General features: G+C 37.5%; 2 protein-coding genes across 2 annotated transcripts in view; one reads left to right on the forward strand and one right to left on the reverse strand.

Moving 5' to 3' along the window:
* LOC145962025 (retinal homeobox protein Rx2) overlaps positions 1-21,543 on the reverse strand; it is a 123,546-nt gene that overhangs the window by 97,166 nt on the left and 4,837 nt on the right. The gene's annotated exons all lie outside the window — the stretch shown is intronic.
* Positions 1-21,543, forward strand: part of Otp (orthopedia homeobox) — a 31,422-nt gene that overhangs the window by 4,520 nt on the left and 5,359 nt on the right. Inside the window, exons 2-5 of the mRNA XM_083082757.1 lie at positions 586-720; positions 1,918-2,099; positions 17,022-17,196; positions 18,542-18,706. Of these exons, the coding sequence (XP_082938883.1) occupies positions 586-720; positions 1,918-2,099; positions 17,022-17,196; positions 18,542-18,706 (657 nt within the window). The remainder of the gene's footprint in view (positions 1-585; positions 721-1,917; positions 2,100-17,021; positions 17,197-18,541; positions 18,707-21,543) is intronic.

Raw genomic sequence — 21,543 nt, forward strand, 5'->3', positions numbered from 1 at the left:
CGAGCGCTCTTTGTCTGATTCGCGCGACGCAGAAGATACGTTTACGTCGTACCCAACTAAACTAGTTTATCTCATTACGTAAGCATCTTTGACAATGCACAACGATGTGCGATACCTGCGATCTGACACATACTGGATCCGAGAGGGAATGGGCGTACCGCGATCCGAGATGGACAACCTGCGGAGGTTGTCTCCGCACGTAACGCATGTCCACGCGCAAACGTACCCAGGCACACGCATGTGTTGGTACACACGCACGCACACGTACCTGCACGCGCGTACCTGCGCGCGCGCGCGCGCGCGCGTGTGTGCGTGGGACGCATGTGTGTTCGGCCGCCTAGAAGCCAGAGTACGGTGACGATTCTCGCACCTTCTCGCTAAGTGGCCCGTACGCCCCTCGGCCGGCTTCTGCTCCTATACAAATTTAAACTACGTAGAGCGGGCGCGTGGGGCGGGCGAGCGGGAGGCATGTGTGGAGCACGAGGAGGAAGCCCGGCGAAAAGAGAAAAAATGGAAGAAAACTGAAGCGGCACGTCTTCTTTTTTTCTGCCCCGCGCCGTCCCCCGTGTTGCTGCACGCGCGTAGGAGCGAAGGATGTGCAAGATCTGAAGCGGTACGAGAAGGAGCACGGCGTGCTGGGAGTGAATCTGGGCTCCGGTCTGTCCGCGGGTGGTGGCCTGGCGCTTCATCAGGAGCTGATTATGACTATGCCTGGCACAGGTGAGTGCTCGTCCTCCGTCGCGGTCGCGTGGAAAAGTGAAAATTCACCAGTCGATTCGACTAATCTATCTAATATTTGCAACTGATTCATTTACGGCGGCAAATTGATTATTCCCATTTTTTGTGTCTCACTACGATCAACCATTTCTTTATTATACAATGATCAAATTATCGATATGCCAAATTTCTCCTGGTACAAAACATGCTTTTTACTTCGACAAATATTTTATTAAAAATTCCGAAGTATATTTCGGATTGATTTTAAGTAAAAGAAAATGTTTCGAATGAAACACTAAATTTTATGATAGTTTTGTACAATTTGAGACTTATATTATAATACAAAAAATGGATGTATATTTTATGGCTATAGATTTGTCAAAATAAAATTCTTAGATATTATAATAAATATTTTTTATCCATGTTCCATGGCGTAATATTTGAATTCGTTAAAGAATTGCGAAAATCGGGAGAGACTCAAAGAATGGTTCGCAATTTAATCTAGAATGACTCGCGAATTAATTCTCCATCTTCCAATCTGGAGTAGAAAAATGTGCCATGAGATTATTAAAGAAAGTAAATAAACAAAATTAGATGAAAAATTTGGCATATAATTCGATTACTTTACTTTATACCTTATATGCCTTTTGTTCACATTCCGAGATAGCGCTGTCTAAAAATAACTAAATGTCTTGAGATTAAATATATGAATGACTGATTTTATTTGTTCATTAAATAAATTGAATAATGGTGGATTAAACAAAAAGATGAACCGCATAAATTTTCTGCGAATTTTTCATGAATAGCCGCAATAAATATATGAAATATTCTCAGAATGGATTACATGATGTTTGCATTGTGAATTAGAAGGTGAAACTATTTTGCTAAGTATTTCCAATACAGTAGCTTAGTGTCATAATTATTCAATAAATTGCAATAAAAATAAAACATAAATTTAACTTAATTCAGCCCATTTTAAGCTAATTTTACTAATAATTTTTGATCAATATTTGAATAAAAAATAGTATTATTTTATAGGTAGTTTATAGATACCTTTCATAGCTTTCTATCTTTGAAAATGAGATATGCTTGTAAAAATTTAAATATTCTAGCGATTTTATTGGAATTAATTGAAGATAATTGATATCGGAGAAATCGGCATTCGACACGTTTGTATTATTTATTTATTTCGTATTTTAGGAAGCGCAGCAGTGATCGGGCAGGGCGATGACAAACCCGCGAAGCAAAAGCGACATCGGACGCGTTTCACACCAGCCCAGCTCAACGAATTGGAAAGGTGTTTCGCCAAAACTCACTACCCGGACATCTTCCTGAGGGAGGAAATAGCTGTGAGAATCGGTCTCACGGAAAGTCGCGTTCAGGTAGGTGTGGCCAAAACGTACAGACTGCCGTCGGCACAAAACGATTAATCCGGCGTGAAATAAAAGCCATCGCGTGACTTTGCATACTCATCATCGTACCCGAGTTACATTGCGAGAATTTCTACATCATGCATATTAAAATAGTTATAATGCAACGTTACGTTTAAATATTTAAATCTCCGAAAAGGTCATCGAGAAAAAAACATTACCTGACTTTTATTTGCGATTTAAAATATCAAAAATATCGATTATTTTTCTTTTCAGAAAATTACGTCCTACTTTTTAAAACTCATGCGCAATAGCCGATTCATTTATATAAATTTACACATTTCGATTATTAAATTGATATATCACGCATCATTTTTTCGAGATATTATCACACACGAAATGGCTTCTGACGAGCGACTATCATGCATAATAATACGTTAATTAATAACAACGTAAGATTTTGTAGGGATGAATATTTTTATAAAAGTTTAATAAAAGATAGCGTTCGATTACGGTGTAAAAATTTAATGACACGAATGTAGCGCGATTGAGTGATAAGTCAGGGGGTTTATAGCATAAATTGTCGCGTGGTGACCTCGCAGTTATCCTCAGAAACATATATCCAGACAGTACCGGAACTCTCCGGTGGAATCAATTGTGCCGGCCTACTGTGGCTTTTTGGATTAAAGTGAAACTTGGAGCAGAGCAGCTAAGCTCTCGCCCTGCGGGGTTCCGAATTTTGGTGGGTTCCGCTTGGTTGCGGGGTGACCGCGAAACTTTGCGGAAACTCGCAAGTCCTGCGTCTAGCATCAGGAATTCCTCGATCAAGGATCGAGAAAGCGGTTCCCTCAAAAGCTGCCATTTGCTAAGCCTTCCTTATCTAAAGACATATACGGAATATATTATATATTGAGCCATCCATGAATAATCATCAATTATCCAAGATAATTCTAGCTTAGACATGTTATTGTTCGACACGCGATTAAGAATGAGCGATTTTATTTCATGAATTTTTAGAGAAATGATTTAAGCTAATTATATTGCATTACATTAACACAGAGGGATGCAAAGAATCAAAAATAGTGCACAATGAAGATTAAAAATAGATGTGTCAATAATAAATGTCAAATCAAATTTAAAAAGACACGGTAAATCGAAGCATCTTTCGTATTATAATTTAACGAGCATAATGTGTTTTTGACAGCAAGAATACACTCGTGATTTCCGCAGTTTATCTAAATACGGAGCCGACGGAAATCTATATCTCAGAATTCGTAGAACGAAAATCTTTGAATTCCTGTTCTTTCATTTCATTTAATAGAGTTCATCAACCTTTCCGTTCAATTACTCGGCGTAATATCAGCACGTATTTTAATTAAAAATCATCAGAAAATAAAGTTAACACCAATGAGATATTTCACAAAAATCAGCAGAAAGTTTTATGAAAATTAAATGATAATTAGTCATTAAAAATGATGAATATTGATAGAGAACTTTATAAACGCAAAAACATTTTGATTTATTATAATATACTCTTTACGATATTATTTTGTTCGATCAGATGGGATTATTTTACACTATATTAAAAATAATCTTGCAACATGAATATGTTTTAAAAATTGAATAGACGAAGCAAGATTACTGCATCGGGGGCTATAGCTTGATACATCGGATTAATCCGAGAGCAAATCAGCTAAAAATTTGTCAACTCGATCGAATTTGACCATCGCGTAGGAGAATGGCTTGTTCTCCCCGCGGGCCATCAACTGATGGAACTCTTTTAAGTCTCCGGGGCACGTCTAGAAAAACGGAGTTAATAGAAATTCATGAAAATTTTATTCGCAACTTGGAGGCGTCAGTCAAGCCGCGCGTTGTGCCGCATATCAAGCAGCCATTCTCTATCTCTCTTTCGCGCGCGTACGTATATAAATTTGCACATACGAGTCGGATATATCGCGCATCTTCGTTTGTTGTAAAATAAGCTAGGTGTTTATATGGTAAGAATATTTATGCGTATGAATACCATCAGAAAGATACTTTATTCCTAAAAAAGAACAATCAGCTTGATACGAAAGCTTCGCTTGAATACACGTCCGAGATTCTAATTTTAAAATAGATTTTAATTTACAAATTTTATTAATTATTTCTCCAGATTAATCATATGTGTAAAATCGTTTTTCGATATCGTAACACTTGTACCATAGCGCTATAAAATTTAAATCTGATGAGCTGTTATTCGATCGTCTCAGAATCGCATTACAATGTCACGTCTACCTCGATTCATGATTTTCATCCGTCATCGTGCTGAGAATATCGCACGATATATTGACTCCGGTGCGCACTTTCCGGAGTGTTTAATGAATTAGTGGTTTCAAAGTCATGTCAGGGAAGCCGGACTTGGTCTTCCGGCTCCGGAACAGCGAGTATTCGTTTCTTCTTTCTCGGGAAATGTCAGGAAGAAAAAAAAAAAGGAAAGGAAAAGGAGAGAAAGCGAACCGGGATTCGTGGGTCTGTCGGGCGGCAGGCTGCCTAATTGAAAGAGGTTTTCTGTGGGCGAGGGTAGACATCAGCGTGAACGAAGCGTTTCCAAGGAAACCCGGCAGCGGGTACTCGTGTGGAGAGGGCCTTCGGCACCAATGGGGCTGCGAGGGAAAGGCGCCGGCGCTCAGCATCGCTATACTATCGAGCGTCGCTATCAAAGGTTTCTTGACTTGCCATGGCGGATCTGTTGCGTATTTTAAAGATAATCATCTAATCTTTATTTATCTATTTTATTTTTTAATTATTTTTCCATGTTAGCACATCGCTCGTCCGCGGTTAAAAACCCTTTCCAAGAGATGCGCTTACCCTACAGGATGTTTCATGGTCATCGACTTATGTCTTTGCTGAAGGATACTAAAAATCTAATTAATTCTTTCGTCCTGGATATAATTATATTTATTTATTAAGTTTTAAAAATATCGCATAAGCTATAAAATACATATTTCTCGAGGATTAAAGAATTTTGAGGACTGCTCTTCAAGATACATATCTTAAGATCGATCCGAAAATCATCATGTGATACACTATCTTGTAGTCTCTGATTAATTAAATTTAAAATGAGCGAACGCGCGAGGAATCCGTTCACGGATGAATCCGTTCGTTTCTGCAGCCTATACATCGTATGCAACATCAAGTTATGACACTCCACATCATTGATACAGTAAACGTAATAGCTCTGTTGTATAATCGTTGCATTAATGGCTAGAAAATTGCTCGTTACGAGTACGTTGCACATAATAGCGCGTGTGGCAGCTCTTTCCCTTTCTATCTCTCTGATAACCGCGATAGATGTGTATGATAGTTACACAACAATTGCCACGCTTGTATGCTTCGATAGGTATTGCTTATCCAATCATCCTTTACGTATATACGTTCGCCTCTTTTGAAACTATCGAATAATCCCTTGGTCGTATGTTCGTTCCGAATATACGATTGAGACTGGTCTTTTTTATACCGAAAGATCAAAATTGATATAACGTTAGATACAGCACGACGTTCACTTTATTATTTTACGAGAGAGCGAAATTAAAATATATTTTTGCGCATTAATATATTTGATATATTTCGCAACAATACTCGTAGAAAGCGAATGGACGTGAGATTAATTTTGAACAAGGGATAAAACTATCTGTCGTTAAATGTTCGGTGTATTCAAAATTCGTGGATATCGGCAGGCGATTGGGAGATTTCGAATGCAACCCCCAAACACGCCGCTGACAGAGCGAACGATCGGTAGCGCGGGCAGATTAATCAGTCACCATTTTTCCGATCGAGCACAATGCCCAGCGACTCCGGAACAATGGGAAGCATTCCTGATTAGCAACAAAATACTTGAAATAGTGTAATGAAATATTACGATTCATTGATTTGTAGTAATTTATTATCGCTCGAAGGGAGAGGCGTAATTGCTGCTCCATCTCTAATTCCCGTTAATGAACAACTATTAAATTGCACGATAACGCATCGTGAGAACTGCCTGTACAAACAACAATTACTTCGAAGTGGCATTATGCAGCTATTTGAAATTATGTGTAACATTTAATTAACGTCTTAATGCGATTATTGTTGCGTTGCGAACTCGTTAGCGCGATGATACGTATTGTCTGAGATACGCGGCGGAGATGAGCGCTCTCTTGTACGATACATCGCGAGATTTGACATATATGTATAGAATATACCAAATTATATACGGCCCGCACGCGTTCGCTCGAAATAAAATAATTAAGAGCCGCCGACTTTATCGCTGAAAAATGCACGAGCTTTCGGTGAGTGTTCGCTCCGCTTAATTAGCCGTAATGGACATAATGAATTTTACATTAGGCCGATTTTTTATCATTTTCGAATAAAAAAAAAGGGTAGACCGGGGGCGAGGAGGGGGTGTAACTCTCGTACTTTCATAAACCCGGCGCGGTGCAGCTAAACGCAACCAATCCCCGCTGCATCGAAGCACATAATCGTGCAACGAGTGTCGTTTTCGCGAAGCGCGAAAAGTTATTCACTCGGTCATCGTTTCATGTCATAGCTTCGTAGCCAACAGTTTTCGATAATCGACGAGAAAAGGACGTAATCAAGAGCGGGAAGACGTTGAATAAAATTACCAAATACTTGTCTTCTAAAATAAAAATTATCCTTAACATTGAGGGTTTCGAGAACTCGTATGTTTAATTCGGATAGATCGCGAGAGAAAGAAATAGCGTAGGCGAAAAAAATGTCGATAGAACATATTGCGCGAACATAGTCTTTACCACGATTTAGAATCACCCCATAATATTTAGAAAATTATTCTTCAATGGAGGAGCGGCGTTCGATGGCTATGCATTATTTCGCGCGATGGCGATGCGAAATGTGCGAGCCGCGGCGGGAATTGACGATTGACACACGGGGTCAATGGCTTTTTTTCATGCGATGTGCACGCTTTTAGAACGCGCTCGCGCGTCCCGTTATTCCTTACCGTCAATCATATCGCGAATATTAATTCGCCGCGCGCTCGATACTTCAAATAAAGTTCAATCATCCGGGACCCACGTTGCGGGAGGTTTGAGACAAAAGCTTTTTTCAGCCGGACGTTTATTACTAAGCCGACAGTTTATTTCGGGCGGCGTATCGGCACTTTACGGTTTTAATTACGCGTATTTTAATCCGCCCAGGAGACATTTTCTGTTTCGGGAGCGCGGTGCCGGGTAGAACGAGCTTTATTAGACTGCACACGGTCGATTTAAATTTAATCATAATGAAGAGGCGATTAAAATTGCAATCGTCCACGGAATAGAACCCATAGCGCCGAGCAGTTAACGTCTGCTAACAGGCATTTAACTTAACTGCCTCAGGTAACTGCTCGTTTCTAGGCTGAAGGGTCCTTTCGATTGCCGTTGCCGGAAATTTTATGGGGCACGACTCTTTCGTCGATGAGCGCGTCCAACTTTCGCCGGCAAAAAGGCACTGTTTTCGCGCGAGATCGTTCTCGTGGATTATCGTCGTTCATGCAGTGAAGTCCGCCGATTCGGCAAACTTCTATCGATCGTTCGAGTTTCGTATCAATGTAAAATTATTAGCGTAAAGTTCCTCTAATATTCCCGAAAATCTTTTTTCGATAATGCCGCTTATAAAAACATAGGCAGATAAAAGTCACAGGTAGAATAGGAATTTTTGGTAACGTCATAAGAATTTTATGAAATTGAAAAACAAGCTAATATCTCATCTAATGTCATGTGCATATTTTCTGATAATCTTTAATGTATTATCATCTTAATTAAAAATCTTAATTGAAAATAACTGCAGCGTGAATTTCGTTTTGCGTTTAACGAAGTAGATTTTATGAAACGAATTAGGTGGGAAAAGCACGCTTTTCGTTCGAAAATATCAATCTCTTGAAAGAAGCAACGGCTAAACGTGCGACTTTTCTCGGCTTGATACGCTGCGACTTCCAGAAGTCACATATGCCACGAGAGATGGTAAAGCTCGTCCATGGTAGCGGGTGTCGGAGTATTGCTTTCAAAGTATCCCCCGGGAATCGGATGAATGGCGATGTCATTCGGCCGTCCTTTGGGATAAGCAAGTGACTGCAGTGAGGATAAATGTAGTTCGTTATTGTCTTGCCCCGAGAAATGGGAAATGGTTTTGCGCTGTTGACGCGGCTTTCACCGACTCAAGTTTGCGGCTAAAGATTTCGCGTTTGTAAACCTTAATATAATTATATATAATAGATGTTAATTTTTACGAATTAATTATTATATAATTGTTATATAATTATTATATAATTATAATAAATTATAATTAATTATACATATAATTATCTACGTGTTTCTCTGTTAATGCAATTATTTTATTCGAAGGCATTATTTAAAAAGAAAGAGAGGGCATTGCAATAAACTAGAATAATATCTCTAAATCGATAGTAGAAAAGTATCCCGAAAATATTATTTATTTATTACAATATACACCTTGTCACGTCGCACGTCATTATTGATGAGCTTCTATAAACGGAATTACGCGTGAAAAAAAAACCGTCCAATTCGAGTAATATCATCCCGCGAGGAGTCGATAATTTCACTGGTCGACTGTGCGCAAAGGAAGCGCGAGTCCGAGGACATTTATTGCAAAATCAATACCTTTAACGCGGAGTTACGGTATCGCGTGCGCGGTATCGAAAGTCGAATATGATCGAAATGCGATATTGAGCTGTAAAATTTCCGCGCGATAAACTATCACCGGCTATTTGCGGATACGTATATACATTCGGCCTATGGCCGGACATGTGTACGCGGCAATCAAGTGTTTTATGACGGTGCATCAAACATGCGCGCGTCAAAGTTACTATGCCAAATCACTCTCGATCATGAACGTGCGCGTCACGTTAAATCATCGTCATGTTGTCACATAGTTGATCATCTCCTTCTAGCATCTTTAATCTTCTTCTCATCCACAAAGAAAATGCAAGAGATCGCGAAATTCTAACAATACGAATAAATAAAAAATTCTTTTGAGGATAAATTGATTATTTAATTACATAAATAAAAGCTTAATTTTTATTTGACACTGTATAATTGTTTGCAAATTATAAATTATTCTCGCAAGCGTTCTAAGCAAAATATTTGACTCAAGATTAAAAATGAAACTTGAAAATATTGTTTAACTTCCCTCTTCGTGAAATTTGGAGCAATTTATGAGCTCGATAAAATCGTAAAATTCGCGCTGATAAATTAATTTGTTATCCTTGTGTAAAATGACATTTCGGCGAGCGATGATGAAAAAGCGATGCGCGTAAAACGCGTGCGCGAATCTCGCAGCTCCTGCGTCGCTGCGAAGATCCGACGCCTCTGCTATGCAGCGGTCTATGCATTTTAAGGGAGGGGTGATTTTTAATGCCGTATAAATATGCATAGGCCGCGATATTAGCTCTTACGTGTCGCCGCCCGAAAAATATCGCAAATGTACGCGTTACGTACGCATACGAAAGTGCGCGTGTGTGCGACAAGACCGGGGAGAAAAGCATCCCTGTGTAGACGTGCGAGGTAACAGGACCGTGGAAGGGCATTAGGGTCCTCGATGGATAAATTGTGTCGCCGCGATGAGCCCGGGGGAGTATCATCTAACGCCCATTTTGTTATGATGTCTGCCACATAATGAATAATTCCGATGCGATAAAAATGCATAGATTCGCCTGATTAATTGAAGGAGCGAGAACTATACGATAGAAAAAATTCTATGAAAAAGTAAATTCAAGATTGCATGAATACAACTCGGGTAACATATCCAACGTAAAAATGAAAATTAGATTGCGAATATGTAACGTACGTCTCGAGGAAAGTTGACATGATTAAAGACACATATCTATAATTAAAGGTATAAAGTAAGATATTACAATCGTGTCGCTCAATAAGGGTCGGAAAGAGATGATGATTTATATAACGTGACCACTCGCGAGTACGAATTTGAAAAATGATTGATAATATACACGTCGCTTTCCTATGAAAATGCCACATAGATTTTTTCGCGAATGGACCATTTCCAAAGTAAATCCAGTTCTACGAGCAATTCGGGCTAATTTGACGACAGATATCGCAAGTCGGCGATATTGCGCCCATGAAAATAATAATAAAGTATAAATGGATCAAGTTTATATGACCGAGGTGCACGTAAGAGAGGACCGAGTATGCATTTTATCGTCGTGTTTCACGTCAAACCCTTTACGAGATTATATGCTCTAGAGGAAACTGCCTCTAGTTCTCTCTACTCTCGTCGCGATAAATTTTTCGAATCTTTCATTAAAGTTTTGCATTAAAGTTACTCACTTCTTGTATATCTATCTATAAAAGGAAGACGGTCAGTTTCTGTAGAATTGATATTCGAGAATATAAAGTGTATTATTTTGTTGCCTTTCCGCGTATTTAAATTCTGTCAAACAAGTAAAAGTAAGTCAGAATTTATGTTGAAAATAACAATACGTGATAGTTGTATCATTATAGCGAATACACAATAGCTGCGTTGCATAATAGATAATATAACGTGCCATAATAATGTATCAAAGGGGCCGATTTTTAATTCCACGTGACATTAGAAGTCGGGCGACTCGCTAATGGCGTAGCGAAAATCTCTCTCCTGACGGCGCAACGCAACATGAAACAGTGGGCGGTCCGGGTAATGCGTCTTGCCACCCTCAGACTATCTCCCGACCACCGTCATCAATCAGGGTCACATCCTGCAAAACTTATGTAGTATTTATTTTCATTAAATTTATCTCTCCACCTGGTCCAGAGAGCGAGCCTTACATTGACCCATGAAAGCAAATCGAAGGCACAAATACTTTATAAACAATACCTTGCAAGCATAAAAAAAGCATAGAAATATATAGAATAAAATAACTCTAATCTCTATTACATGACTTTTCTTTATCGATCATTTCATATAAAATTCATTCGCGTAAAATATTTAATTGCATATGGAATATAAGATTTATTTAAAATAAGATATAATAAAATATATAATATTGCACTGATAAAGTCAGAAAGATACGGGTAATATGTACATATTATATTTTAAGATGATTAAAAATCTTAATTTTATATTTTATATGATTTAAGATTTTATATAAGAAAGAGACGGAGATTTTTAATCTACGCTAATTTCTCTTTTATCTTGTCATAAAAATTTTAAAACATTTCTCCATCGAATTTCCGATTTATATATAAAAGTAGGTTACGATAGATTGTATGTGTTAAAGAAAAATTGATATCAAATCCAAGATTATAAGTTAACTCTCGTTTAATAAAAAATGTGATCGTGTAAATTTACTATATCATCGGAATTACTAAGCTTTTCGTGTACTATCGCAAAATATTAATCCGGTACACGTCGACTGTTTGGCATCGTGAATCAAGATTTCATCGCGGGAAGCTTCTCCCATCCCGAGTGGAATCACGAAAGAGAAACGTTATCTCGTTTCGTGGCGATTCGAGGCGTTTTTCCGCGAAGTGAGTCGGACTATTCTTCAATGGCGTGCTGAAAGCTACTCCTATATATCTTGGGGCCTCGGGCAGATCCCGCCGCTTGCCTTGATGGCAAGCTCAATTTATATCAGCGCCTGCTGAAACCCCCTTTACGAGGTCTCGCCACCCCTTCCTCACCCCCTAAACCTCACCCTAACCTCAAACTACCCCTGCCTGGCCAATGCTCGCTTCTTACCACCTTCGACCTCCCCTTGAAGGTTCGGAGACTCCTCCGGAGTTAAACTAAGCCATTCGCGATCGACGAAAAGAAATAGAAAAGGTCGCTTCCTAAAAGTCGCGATCCTCGTCGTCTTCTATGATCCCTTGTCGTTGCGAAAAATGTTCCTAGCAAATATCATAGTTTGGTTTGATAAAAATTATCCAAGATGACATGTGAAACATTTTTCTTACATGTCTTTGTTATCCAGTAAAAATTGATTATATACAAGCAAGAAATTGATTTTAGAAATATTAAATAGAAATTTTTAATAATAAATCAAAATGGTTAAAATTAAAATAAAAATTCTCGTGATTGATATTAAATAATTCGTTAAAAAGACAGTAAATGGTCATTTGGTCGTGGATAAAAATCCAGTTTTTTCTTTATATTATTATTGCATTTTTTAACACTATTGAAAATACTGATTTAATAATGCGTTACCATTATTGAAACGTCGATCATTATTGCACTATAACGCGTTAAACGAACAAATACATTCAGGGATAAATAACTCATTTAACGAATGAAATTATTTGAATCTGAAATTAATAAATAGCAGAATTATAAATGTAAATAATTTATCATGCAAATTTTACGTTAGTCTCCCGTGTAAAAATACTGGCGGATAAATTTATGGCAACTTTTATGATGGCAGAAAAACTGTCGAAAGCACTAAATATAAATAAATGTATCATACATTTTAGACACACATATTTCACATATTGAGATATATTCGTTATATAAATAGATTTTATAATATTAATAAGATATTTTTTTACACATAGAAGACTTTTTTTATTTAAAATTTTTATTAATATAATATATTAGCATAATTCTCTCTTTTCTAATATAATTAAATGCAAATAATTATATTTAGAGAACTCTTTTCGTACGTGCATATATAACAACTGTTTCTTAATTAATAAGAGACTGGATCTGGATTTTTATCACACAACTGTCATTTTGAAATATTAAAAATTTATAAAAGTACACATTTTTTATCTAATAAAAAATATTCAGTGATCCAATTTTGCAACATCACTAGAATGCATGATAGAAAATTTATGAAAATTGTATTTCGTGGGACTCGAAATGAGCCTGCCGTCTTGTACAGCCGGATTGCTCGGAGAGTCGATGTCGATTATATGAAACCAGCAACGTCCATATCCACCCTCATCCTGATCCCAGGTGCTTCCTGGGAAACAGCTGCCATGGCGCACGCGCCTCCGCGCCGACGAAGCAGTGATTGATCAATTTTTAAAAAGCAATGTTCCTAATTGACCCGCCGCGCCGGTTTGCTTTACGGCAGGCCGTTTATATCTTACGAGAAGGCGTCAGTCAGGGCATCTTAGTCATCGAAAGGTGTGTTCAACTGCGATTCATGCCAGTTGCTCATCTACAGATCTACCATTTCGAATCCGCTAGCCAACAAAATATTAATATCGATCATCGCTCATCGATTAAACATCGTTCATTAGCATATTAAGAACTGCCTGGAATATAAAATGTTTTAATTCGAGAATACTGTCGTAATTGGAAAACTTCGATAAATTTTTTATAAAATTATTTACGTTATGAGAGAAACACACGAAGAGTAAAAAACGCGATCCAAAGTTAGTCCATCTTTTATTTTATGTCACATTCCTTTTTAATATTTTTCCTTTGCGTATATAATTATTGTTGTTTTCGAGGAGTTAATTATTAATAATTATAATCGCTTAGAAATTTAAGCATTAATTAATTTATGCATTATATAGTCACATCTTATTATAACTATATAACATCATGCAATATAATGCATTTTAATATAATTAATATAATTATCATTTTATATAATTAATACAATTTAATCGAGGAGGAGTAGAGATTGTATTTCTAATATTGACGCTAATATTGATATTTGATTAGTAAATTGACGAAAACATCACGAAGTGATAGGACATCGCATTTTTATACTGCTTCAATTACATTAAAAATTTTTAATACTTTGAAAGTTTTAACACTATGAGCACAGAGTTTATGGAATTGGCAAAAATATAAAGCTCTGGCAGCCACGACCTATCGATTCTACGTATGACAGCGATTATCGAATGAATTACAGTAGTGCATTGTCTCACGTGCTATGCAATAAATGATGCTAATTTCATCGTGTCATATCCTGCCTCACGTTGAATCGAAATCTCGATGTATTTTCGAGCGATAATTTCCGCAACGATTGTAATAATAATTATTGTGTTACTTATATTGGAAAATTATATGGAATCAGAAAAATTTTATCAAAATTATTTTTACAAAATACGCTAAAGAAATTGTAATTCGTAAAAATTAGACATCAAATATCATAGTAATTAATATAAACAAGAAATTGTTTTTTTTTAAATATCTGTTATCAAAAAATAAGCTATGAATTTTTTAATGGAAGATTTTTTTGATAGAAGAACTTATAATTATCGGTGTATTTTGTATAAAGATTATTAATACTGTATTGATAATAATTATTAAATTTTTCAAGTCTATCTAGATGTGTATCTAGTTTAGAAACGCTTGTTACCATATATCGATCGTTTCCAAAAGCAGATTTACCTTGGAGATGTCATTTACCTTGGGAAATGGACATGAGATTAATTGCAATTATGGATATTCCGTCTATTTTTCCGGCGATAACGTTTTGCATTAGATATTCTTTCTATTATTTCCATTATTCAAAATTATATGAAAAACGAAGTTATTTATGTGTATGTGGTTTTTATACGTCTCTGCACATGTACTACGCTAAAGATATTTTAATTTACAGAATGATTATATACATATGGTACTAATTAGACGTATAGTTTATTACGAACGCGTTATTTCTTTTGCATTATTGCAAAAAAATTCTGCTATCAGTCGTAAATTTTTTAAACGCATTTTAATAAGAGTATTAATTAAATATCAAGTTCAAACTTTTACCATACATATATATTGCGACACTTGTAGCCTGCTTCTAGTTGCTCTAATGTTGAGTTTCGATTCAGGCGAATAAAAAACTCATCGATTGCTCGACTTTCCGGTATCGGACATGCACGTCGAACATACTTGTTCGCGGGTCGTTATTTCGTAACAGAAGTCATTAGCATCCGCTCGCGTTAATTAACGGAAGTTCTACCATATGTATATAGGCTTGATGCATCTGTGGGGTAGGGGGTGTACGTGATAATGCGCGATTTGCGCGTAGGTAATCTCTCTCTCTCTCTTTTTCTCTCGTGCTTTTTCCCTCTTCTCTGTAACAGCGAATTATCCACGGGCTTTTAGCCGCGGTTTCATCGCAGTTCTACCGTGAAATCGACACGCCCACGACCGAGAGACGATTTGTCGGTGGAGTGAAGACGAGATGTGCGCCCGAAAAAAAAAGGGCGGCCAAAAAGCAACCCTTATCACGCGGCTGTGTTTCAGAACGAGCCTAAAAATTGATAAAAATAAAATCAGCACATTGCGATAATTTTTTCCGCGAGATTATCGTGTCAAAAGTTTACAAATGACGGTATCTGGCAAAAAAAAAATGAGTTTATGTATGCGAATATATGCACATATCATGTATGCATAGGTATACGTCTGATTTTATAAGGATGTAGTGAATTTTATGGAGATGGAGGAGAGCGTGTTCGATTCTACGCCACTGACTGATATATAGACGCTGATTCGGTCCCAATGCACTTAACACCATCCAGCTCTAATGCCATTCTCTCGTCACGAGCGTCCATCCTTGAGAGTCAAGAGACCCGCCAGCTGTTACGAGCCTCCGACAAATATCACAGGAGGATAAACGTTAACTTAGCCAAAAATGACATCATTGTTCATGTTCAATTAAGATTTAACAATAAGAAAGATAAGATTACATATAAGAAGACATCAAGAATGTGAGTAAAAGATCTTTTTTATCGTCGAGTTATTTAAAATCACTATAATCATTATAAATTTCACCTAAACAGCTTATTATATACAACACTATACTAGCTTATTTCATACAACAATTAACAAATTAAAAAATTATACTGACTTTCTTGTCGACAAGACACCAGGATTTATAAAGTAAAATAAACGTAAAATTAACGAATATTGCTAAAATTACTACACGTGCCTTTAACTGACAGCAGGCGACGAATTAAAGATCGCAAAAGTCGTCTCGCGAATCCGGAGTATTTATCCGAATACTCCGAAATCTCTTGAGTTTGACATCAAGACGCCTTCGAGTGCAACGATTGCTTCATGGCAATACCTGAGGTGTACACTGGAGCGTGTAAATCCCATATATCCAATTAGATTCGTATAATCCTCGTATGTTAGCCGAGGGTGTACCTACCCCCTCGGACCGCCACCCCTCTTGGCCTCCGCCGCTCTTCTCTCCATGCGTGTCCCATCGTTACGTGTGTGCGTCTGTGTGTGTAGGGTGGCGCAAGCGCGCATCCCGCGCTCTAATACTAAAGTACTAATTTATGGGCACATATGAGATGGCTATAGTGCACGCTACTGTGCCAGAAAAGGACTATAGTCTGCGGAGAAGGACGGGAACGAGAGAAACAGAGAGAGAGAAACTGTACTGCTAGTGGTGGTACGTCGGTATTGGTGGTGGTAGTAGCGAGATAGGGCGAGGGTAGGTAGGTATATCGGAGAACACAGAGGCGGGCTTTGCATGCGATATCAATAAATCAAGTCCCCGGGACCCCGGCAGCTTAGGGGGCCACTACGTGGCCAGAATCAACAGCTCATAACGTCGGCTAATAGCTACCCGCGGTGGGGTCGAAGATATTGTCGTAACACCGAGGGACACCTTACCGTCGCAATGGTTGGATTTGGTCGCGTCCTATTGAGGGAAAAAAAAAATGTTATCGCGGGAGGAAGGACGGGCAAGAAAATTATCGAAAATATACGATTCTCGATCATGTCAGACACTGAAACAAATAACGCTTTGTCGCGAGAATAATAATCGACTCGATGACTATCTCCCTGCTCATCGACGAAACGTTAAACGGGAATTGGATTGGTCTTTTTGATCGATCGATTCCAAGTTCTTTATGAGACGATAAAATAAGAGAATAATTCGTGTAACGCAAACACACGATGAGAATTATAAAATATCTTTTTATTTAGAATTTTATCGAAAATTTCGAGGATTTTTTTCAGATTATCTATCCATTTTGTGTGCTACAGGTATGGTTTCAAAATCGACGGGCCAAGTGGAAGAAGCGCAAGAAGACGACCAACGTGTTCCGGTCTTCGGGATCGCTGTTACCGTCGCACGGCTTGCCACCCTTTGGACCGATGAGCTCCGACCTGTGCAGCGGAATGTTCCATACCCCCGCGGACAGATGGGGAATGGGGACAGGTCAGATATCAATAGTCAGTTTTACTACTAACCGTGTACATACATGTAATGAGAGATAAAAAAAAGATTACCTGCCCGCTCACATCGGAAAACGCTCTCTTTCTCGACCGCTTGTGTCATTATTCGCGATAGAAAATTGACGCATTCATTATATTCCGACGTTTAAAAATGTATTTATATGCGAGAGTTTTCTGAATTCCCTTTAAAAACGTTATTTCTTTCTGAGAGAATATTTTTTGTCTGATTATCGATTTCACAAGTTATTGGATCATTAAGAAAGCGTTGATGTATATTTCATAGTGTATGTATTGTGATATAAATACGCAATTTTGCTATCGAGACAATTTATATTTCTGCATAAAAACAAATTGACTTACAGTCTTATCAATCAATTTTCGTCTCGTTTTATTCCACGAGTTAAAAAATATGATGCCTTATATAAATATATTAGAAAGATTTCCAGGATAGAGAAAAAAATATTTTATTTTGCTTAAACAAATCGTTATCCTTTTATAAGTACATTTTAACTGATATCTTAAATTGATTCATCTTATAAAATATTTATACGATTTATTTTGATAAATGTTGAAGAAAATGTAAAAAACTAAGAGAAAGATTTTAATAAATTCGATATCCATTTGTAATAATCTTTTTCATGAGAAAAAGAATAGTCGAAAGAGATTTTAAACATCTCCATAAATAAATAATTGTATTAAATATCAAGTAGTTAATTTTTTCACAAATAATAGAATATTAACACACGATGTGTCTAGAAGATTTTATAATTTCTTTATGTAATCTCCAATGTGCAATATTTTTGTAAATATATTTAGTTTTAATTTATATCTCTCCTTTTCATCTTTCTAATTTATAGAGACGTGCTTTAAAATACACATTCTATTTTAAAAGATGAAAAACTGCTATTACATTGGAATGAAGATGTAACAAAGTCGAAGAAATTCAGAAAGACAAATACTTTTTCTTACTTAATCAAAATACATCCCCCGTATCTAACTATCAATCTATCGCGTCATTTAATCCACGATATGATTAGCATCTTATACGTACATTAACAGGAGAAGAAGCAACGCGATGAAGAAGGAAACACCGATTCTCTCGTAGACGAAATCGCGACAATCGCTCGCCTTCTAATTTAATTTCACCCGTCCACGCTATTCGAGACAGCTGAAATTATTTTTATATTATTGGCCCCACAGTTGTTCACCGACGACGACTCTGATAAGCAACCTTTTCCATTTTTTGAGAACTCTGTGTCGCGCATGTAATCTCGCATTTTAATTGTCCATTGTGGTAATTTAGCTGTAACTCACTCGTCGTTCCACAGGTCTCGGGCAATTACAGGGCGGCATGGCGATGGGTAGTTTCGGCCAGCTCGGTCAACAAAGCACGGGAAGTCTGGGTTCCAGTCTGAGCCTCGGCAACTCCGGACTCCCGATCAACAGCCCGTCGCAATCAGTTTACCATACTAATTACGGACTCAATTCTATCAGTAAGTTTCATGAGAAGCAACGTTTGCAGTTAGAGTCTAAATAGTAGAAACGTGACGAAAAAACGATATGTACTGTTAAATATGATAAAATATTATTTTTTTTACTGTAAAATTAAAGGAATATCGATACCATAGATTAAACTTGCGACGATAAACATCGTTAAATTTATTAACGTCAAATTGCTCATCTTTATTATCATTTACGCGTTCTGTCAAAAATGTAAGTTTTTATTATTTTAAAGATAAAACAAGTGTTGTACAGTTACATCTTTTGCTTCTTCAGACGAGATTTGAGTAACGTTTTACGCGTGTAACGTTTTGCTTATTCAAGTAACATGACTTGTTGCTGAGTCTTGGCGACATGCGCGAACGCGAATAGACACACCCAGGAGAACGTTCGCGTCAACCTGGCCGCTTATATACGCGTTGATAATCGTCTTGCCAAACTTTTGAACCATGGTCCTCTAAAAGACGGCGTGCAAACAGCGCCATGGAAGTCTCTTTGACGAAGTCGTTAAACGTTACGGTGCATTAAGGTTCGAAGAGGTTATGCGCCTGCACGTAAGGAATTTGAGACAGAAACATAAACCCCGTCCTCCCATCTGTTTACGCAGGTAGACTTCAGACCCGATCTCGCACCTAGGTGCGAGATCTTTCGCTGTATGTTTACCATAACATCCCGATGCAACCTGTCTTGGTTGAGTTACGCTTCGCCTCACCCAAGGGGACCTTGTATCTTCAAAGATACTTCATGGGATAAATCGCATGTGAAATTCCTTCTTTCACCAAATCGCTGTGTGCCTCGGTCGTAATTCTTGTATCAAGTGCGAAAATGAGATTTTTTTTTCTTCATTCATAGAAGTGCACATACTCTTTGCGAAGTATGTCGTACGATTTATTATTCTCAATAATTCGAGACAAACATTTTAACAAATTTGAATTTCAATGTTAAAATTTGCAAACGTTAAGACGAGAATTATGAATTTTGGATTACGACAAGCTATTAAATACGAATAAGATTTACACTTTTTAACTTGACGCACATCATATGTATCATACATTAGAATCTGAATATCTATGTATGAATAATAAATCATCGAAAGCTATGCTTGTTTTTTTTCTCAATTGCAATAAGTCGGATTTCAACGCTCATAAACCGTAGAGAAATAACGAACTTGCGAGATGATAACGAGAAATCCAATAATAAGAAAACAGTCTCGCTGTTTCCTTTCATAGAAAATTTTTTCGCTTCATTTTTTTTCACTCCCCAGTAGCTAATAAATCATACTTAAGGAGAGACGTTGTAAACGAGAGCACCATTTTTATGGGTATTGGTACACTTAAACCATTGGCATATTTTGTTTTGTTATATATCTTGCTAACACAGGTCATCAACCCTGAAGACGAATCTGTCTGATACGAATTCTATTCAATAAATATAAATTGAGAAAAGACGAGTGGCATCAAATATTCAAGTTTACTAGAGTTATACAATCATATTGTCGCAAAAATTGTATCGGATATAATAATCACTGATTCAGACGATGTAGAATCACATAGAGACTTGATAATCTAAAACTGCATTTATATCAAACTCTCCTAAAAAAGCGAGGCTTACGGTAAAAATCCGGCAAAATTTCACAAGCTGAGTACTGCAGTGTACATTTAGATCATACATGTGTGTGTCTGTGTCTATGTGAAAGCGCACGTAACGCTTATACGGTGCCAATTACCGAACGTTATCGCCGGGTAGCGTCACTCGAGAGGAGAAAAAAAAATTGGCATTCCACGAGCGCGTCGGTGTATGTGGCTCTGAGGTGAATACGTCTAGCCTAAGCCTGGCAACCCACTGTAACGCCTTTATCCGCGGATAATGCTTAGAGCAAATAGCTTTTAGAGTAGAGCGTTACTTTTCGGTTACCGATGATGATTAGCACTGCAATGTAACCCAACCAACGGCATGGTGCGGTTCCTAGGCGATCGGAGAGTTCCATTTGATGTCTCTTTCTTTCTCCCTCTCCCTCTCTTTGTCTTTTTGCCGGCGGTCACAAGGCGCCAACAAGCCTCATAATGCGTAAATTAACGTTTCAAAACGCCTGATTTTCAGCACACGCTGCCGCGAACGGTGCGCAAGTCGCGTATCTTGCTCAACAAGTCGTATAATTTCTATAAAAATTTAAATTTTAATGTCTCTTTAAAAACATACCTTCTTAAATAGAACCAATATATTATCACTCATAAGCAGTAGTTTTAGTTGTAAGTATTGAAAACTGAAATCTTATTGAGAAAAAGCATTAGTGACTGATTTTTCAATGAAATCTAATTGCTATAATTAATGACAAGACCGAGGAGTAAATGTTTTCACTGAAGATGAAGTAAATGTTTCACTGATTTTCAGTGAAATCTTGTCACTGCTTTAATCAGTGACATTTTCGCTGGTTCACTTTAAAAGAGTATTTATCTTTACACACACACAAATAGGAAAGACATACTTTATGCTGCGTATCGCCTTGTTTTATGTACATTTAACTTTGAACGTCAAGTCATACATTTGCCTTGTACATTCCCAAATCTCGGACCAACTATCGATTCTGCGCAGAATCATCGTATCAGCCGACAATAAGTCATAAAATCACGTACATCTCGTAGCTATTAGACGTTCATTTTTTCGTTCGGCTTTTCAAAAGCGACCGCTGCCGCTAGTCCTCTGCAAACTCGTGTTCGGCGCAACACAGTGTCATAAAAAAAAATTTTCCTTTTCTCCCTTGTCTTTCGAGCCCACCAGCGTAGAGCGCGATGAGGCGGAAACGACTTTACGACGGCCGGTAGCGCATCCC

The sequence above is a fragment of the Camponotus vicinus genome, unplaced genomic scaffold, assembly GCF_025532165.1.
Source record: "Camponotus vicinus isolate PSW18456_S1 unplaced genomic scaffold, iyCamVici1.0 SCAF_11, whole genome shotgun sequence".
Classification (NCBI taxonomy): Eukaryota; Metazoa; Arthropoda; class Insecta; order Hymenoptera; family Formicidae; genus Camponotus; species Camponotus vicinus.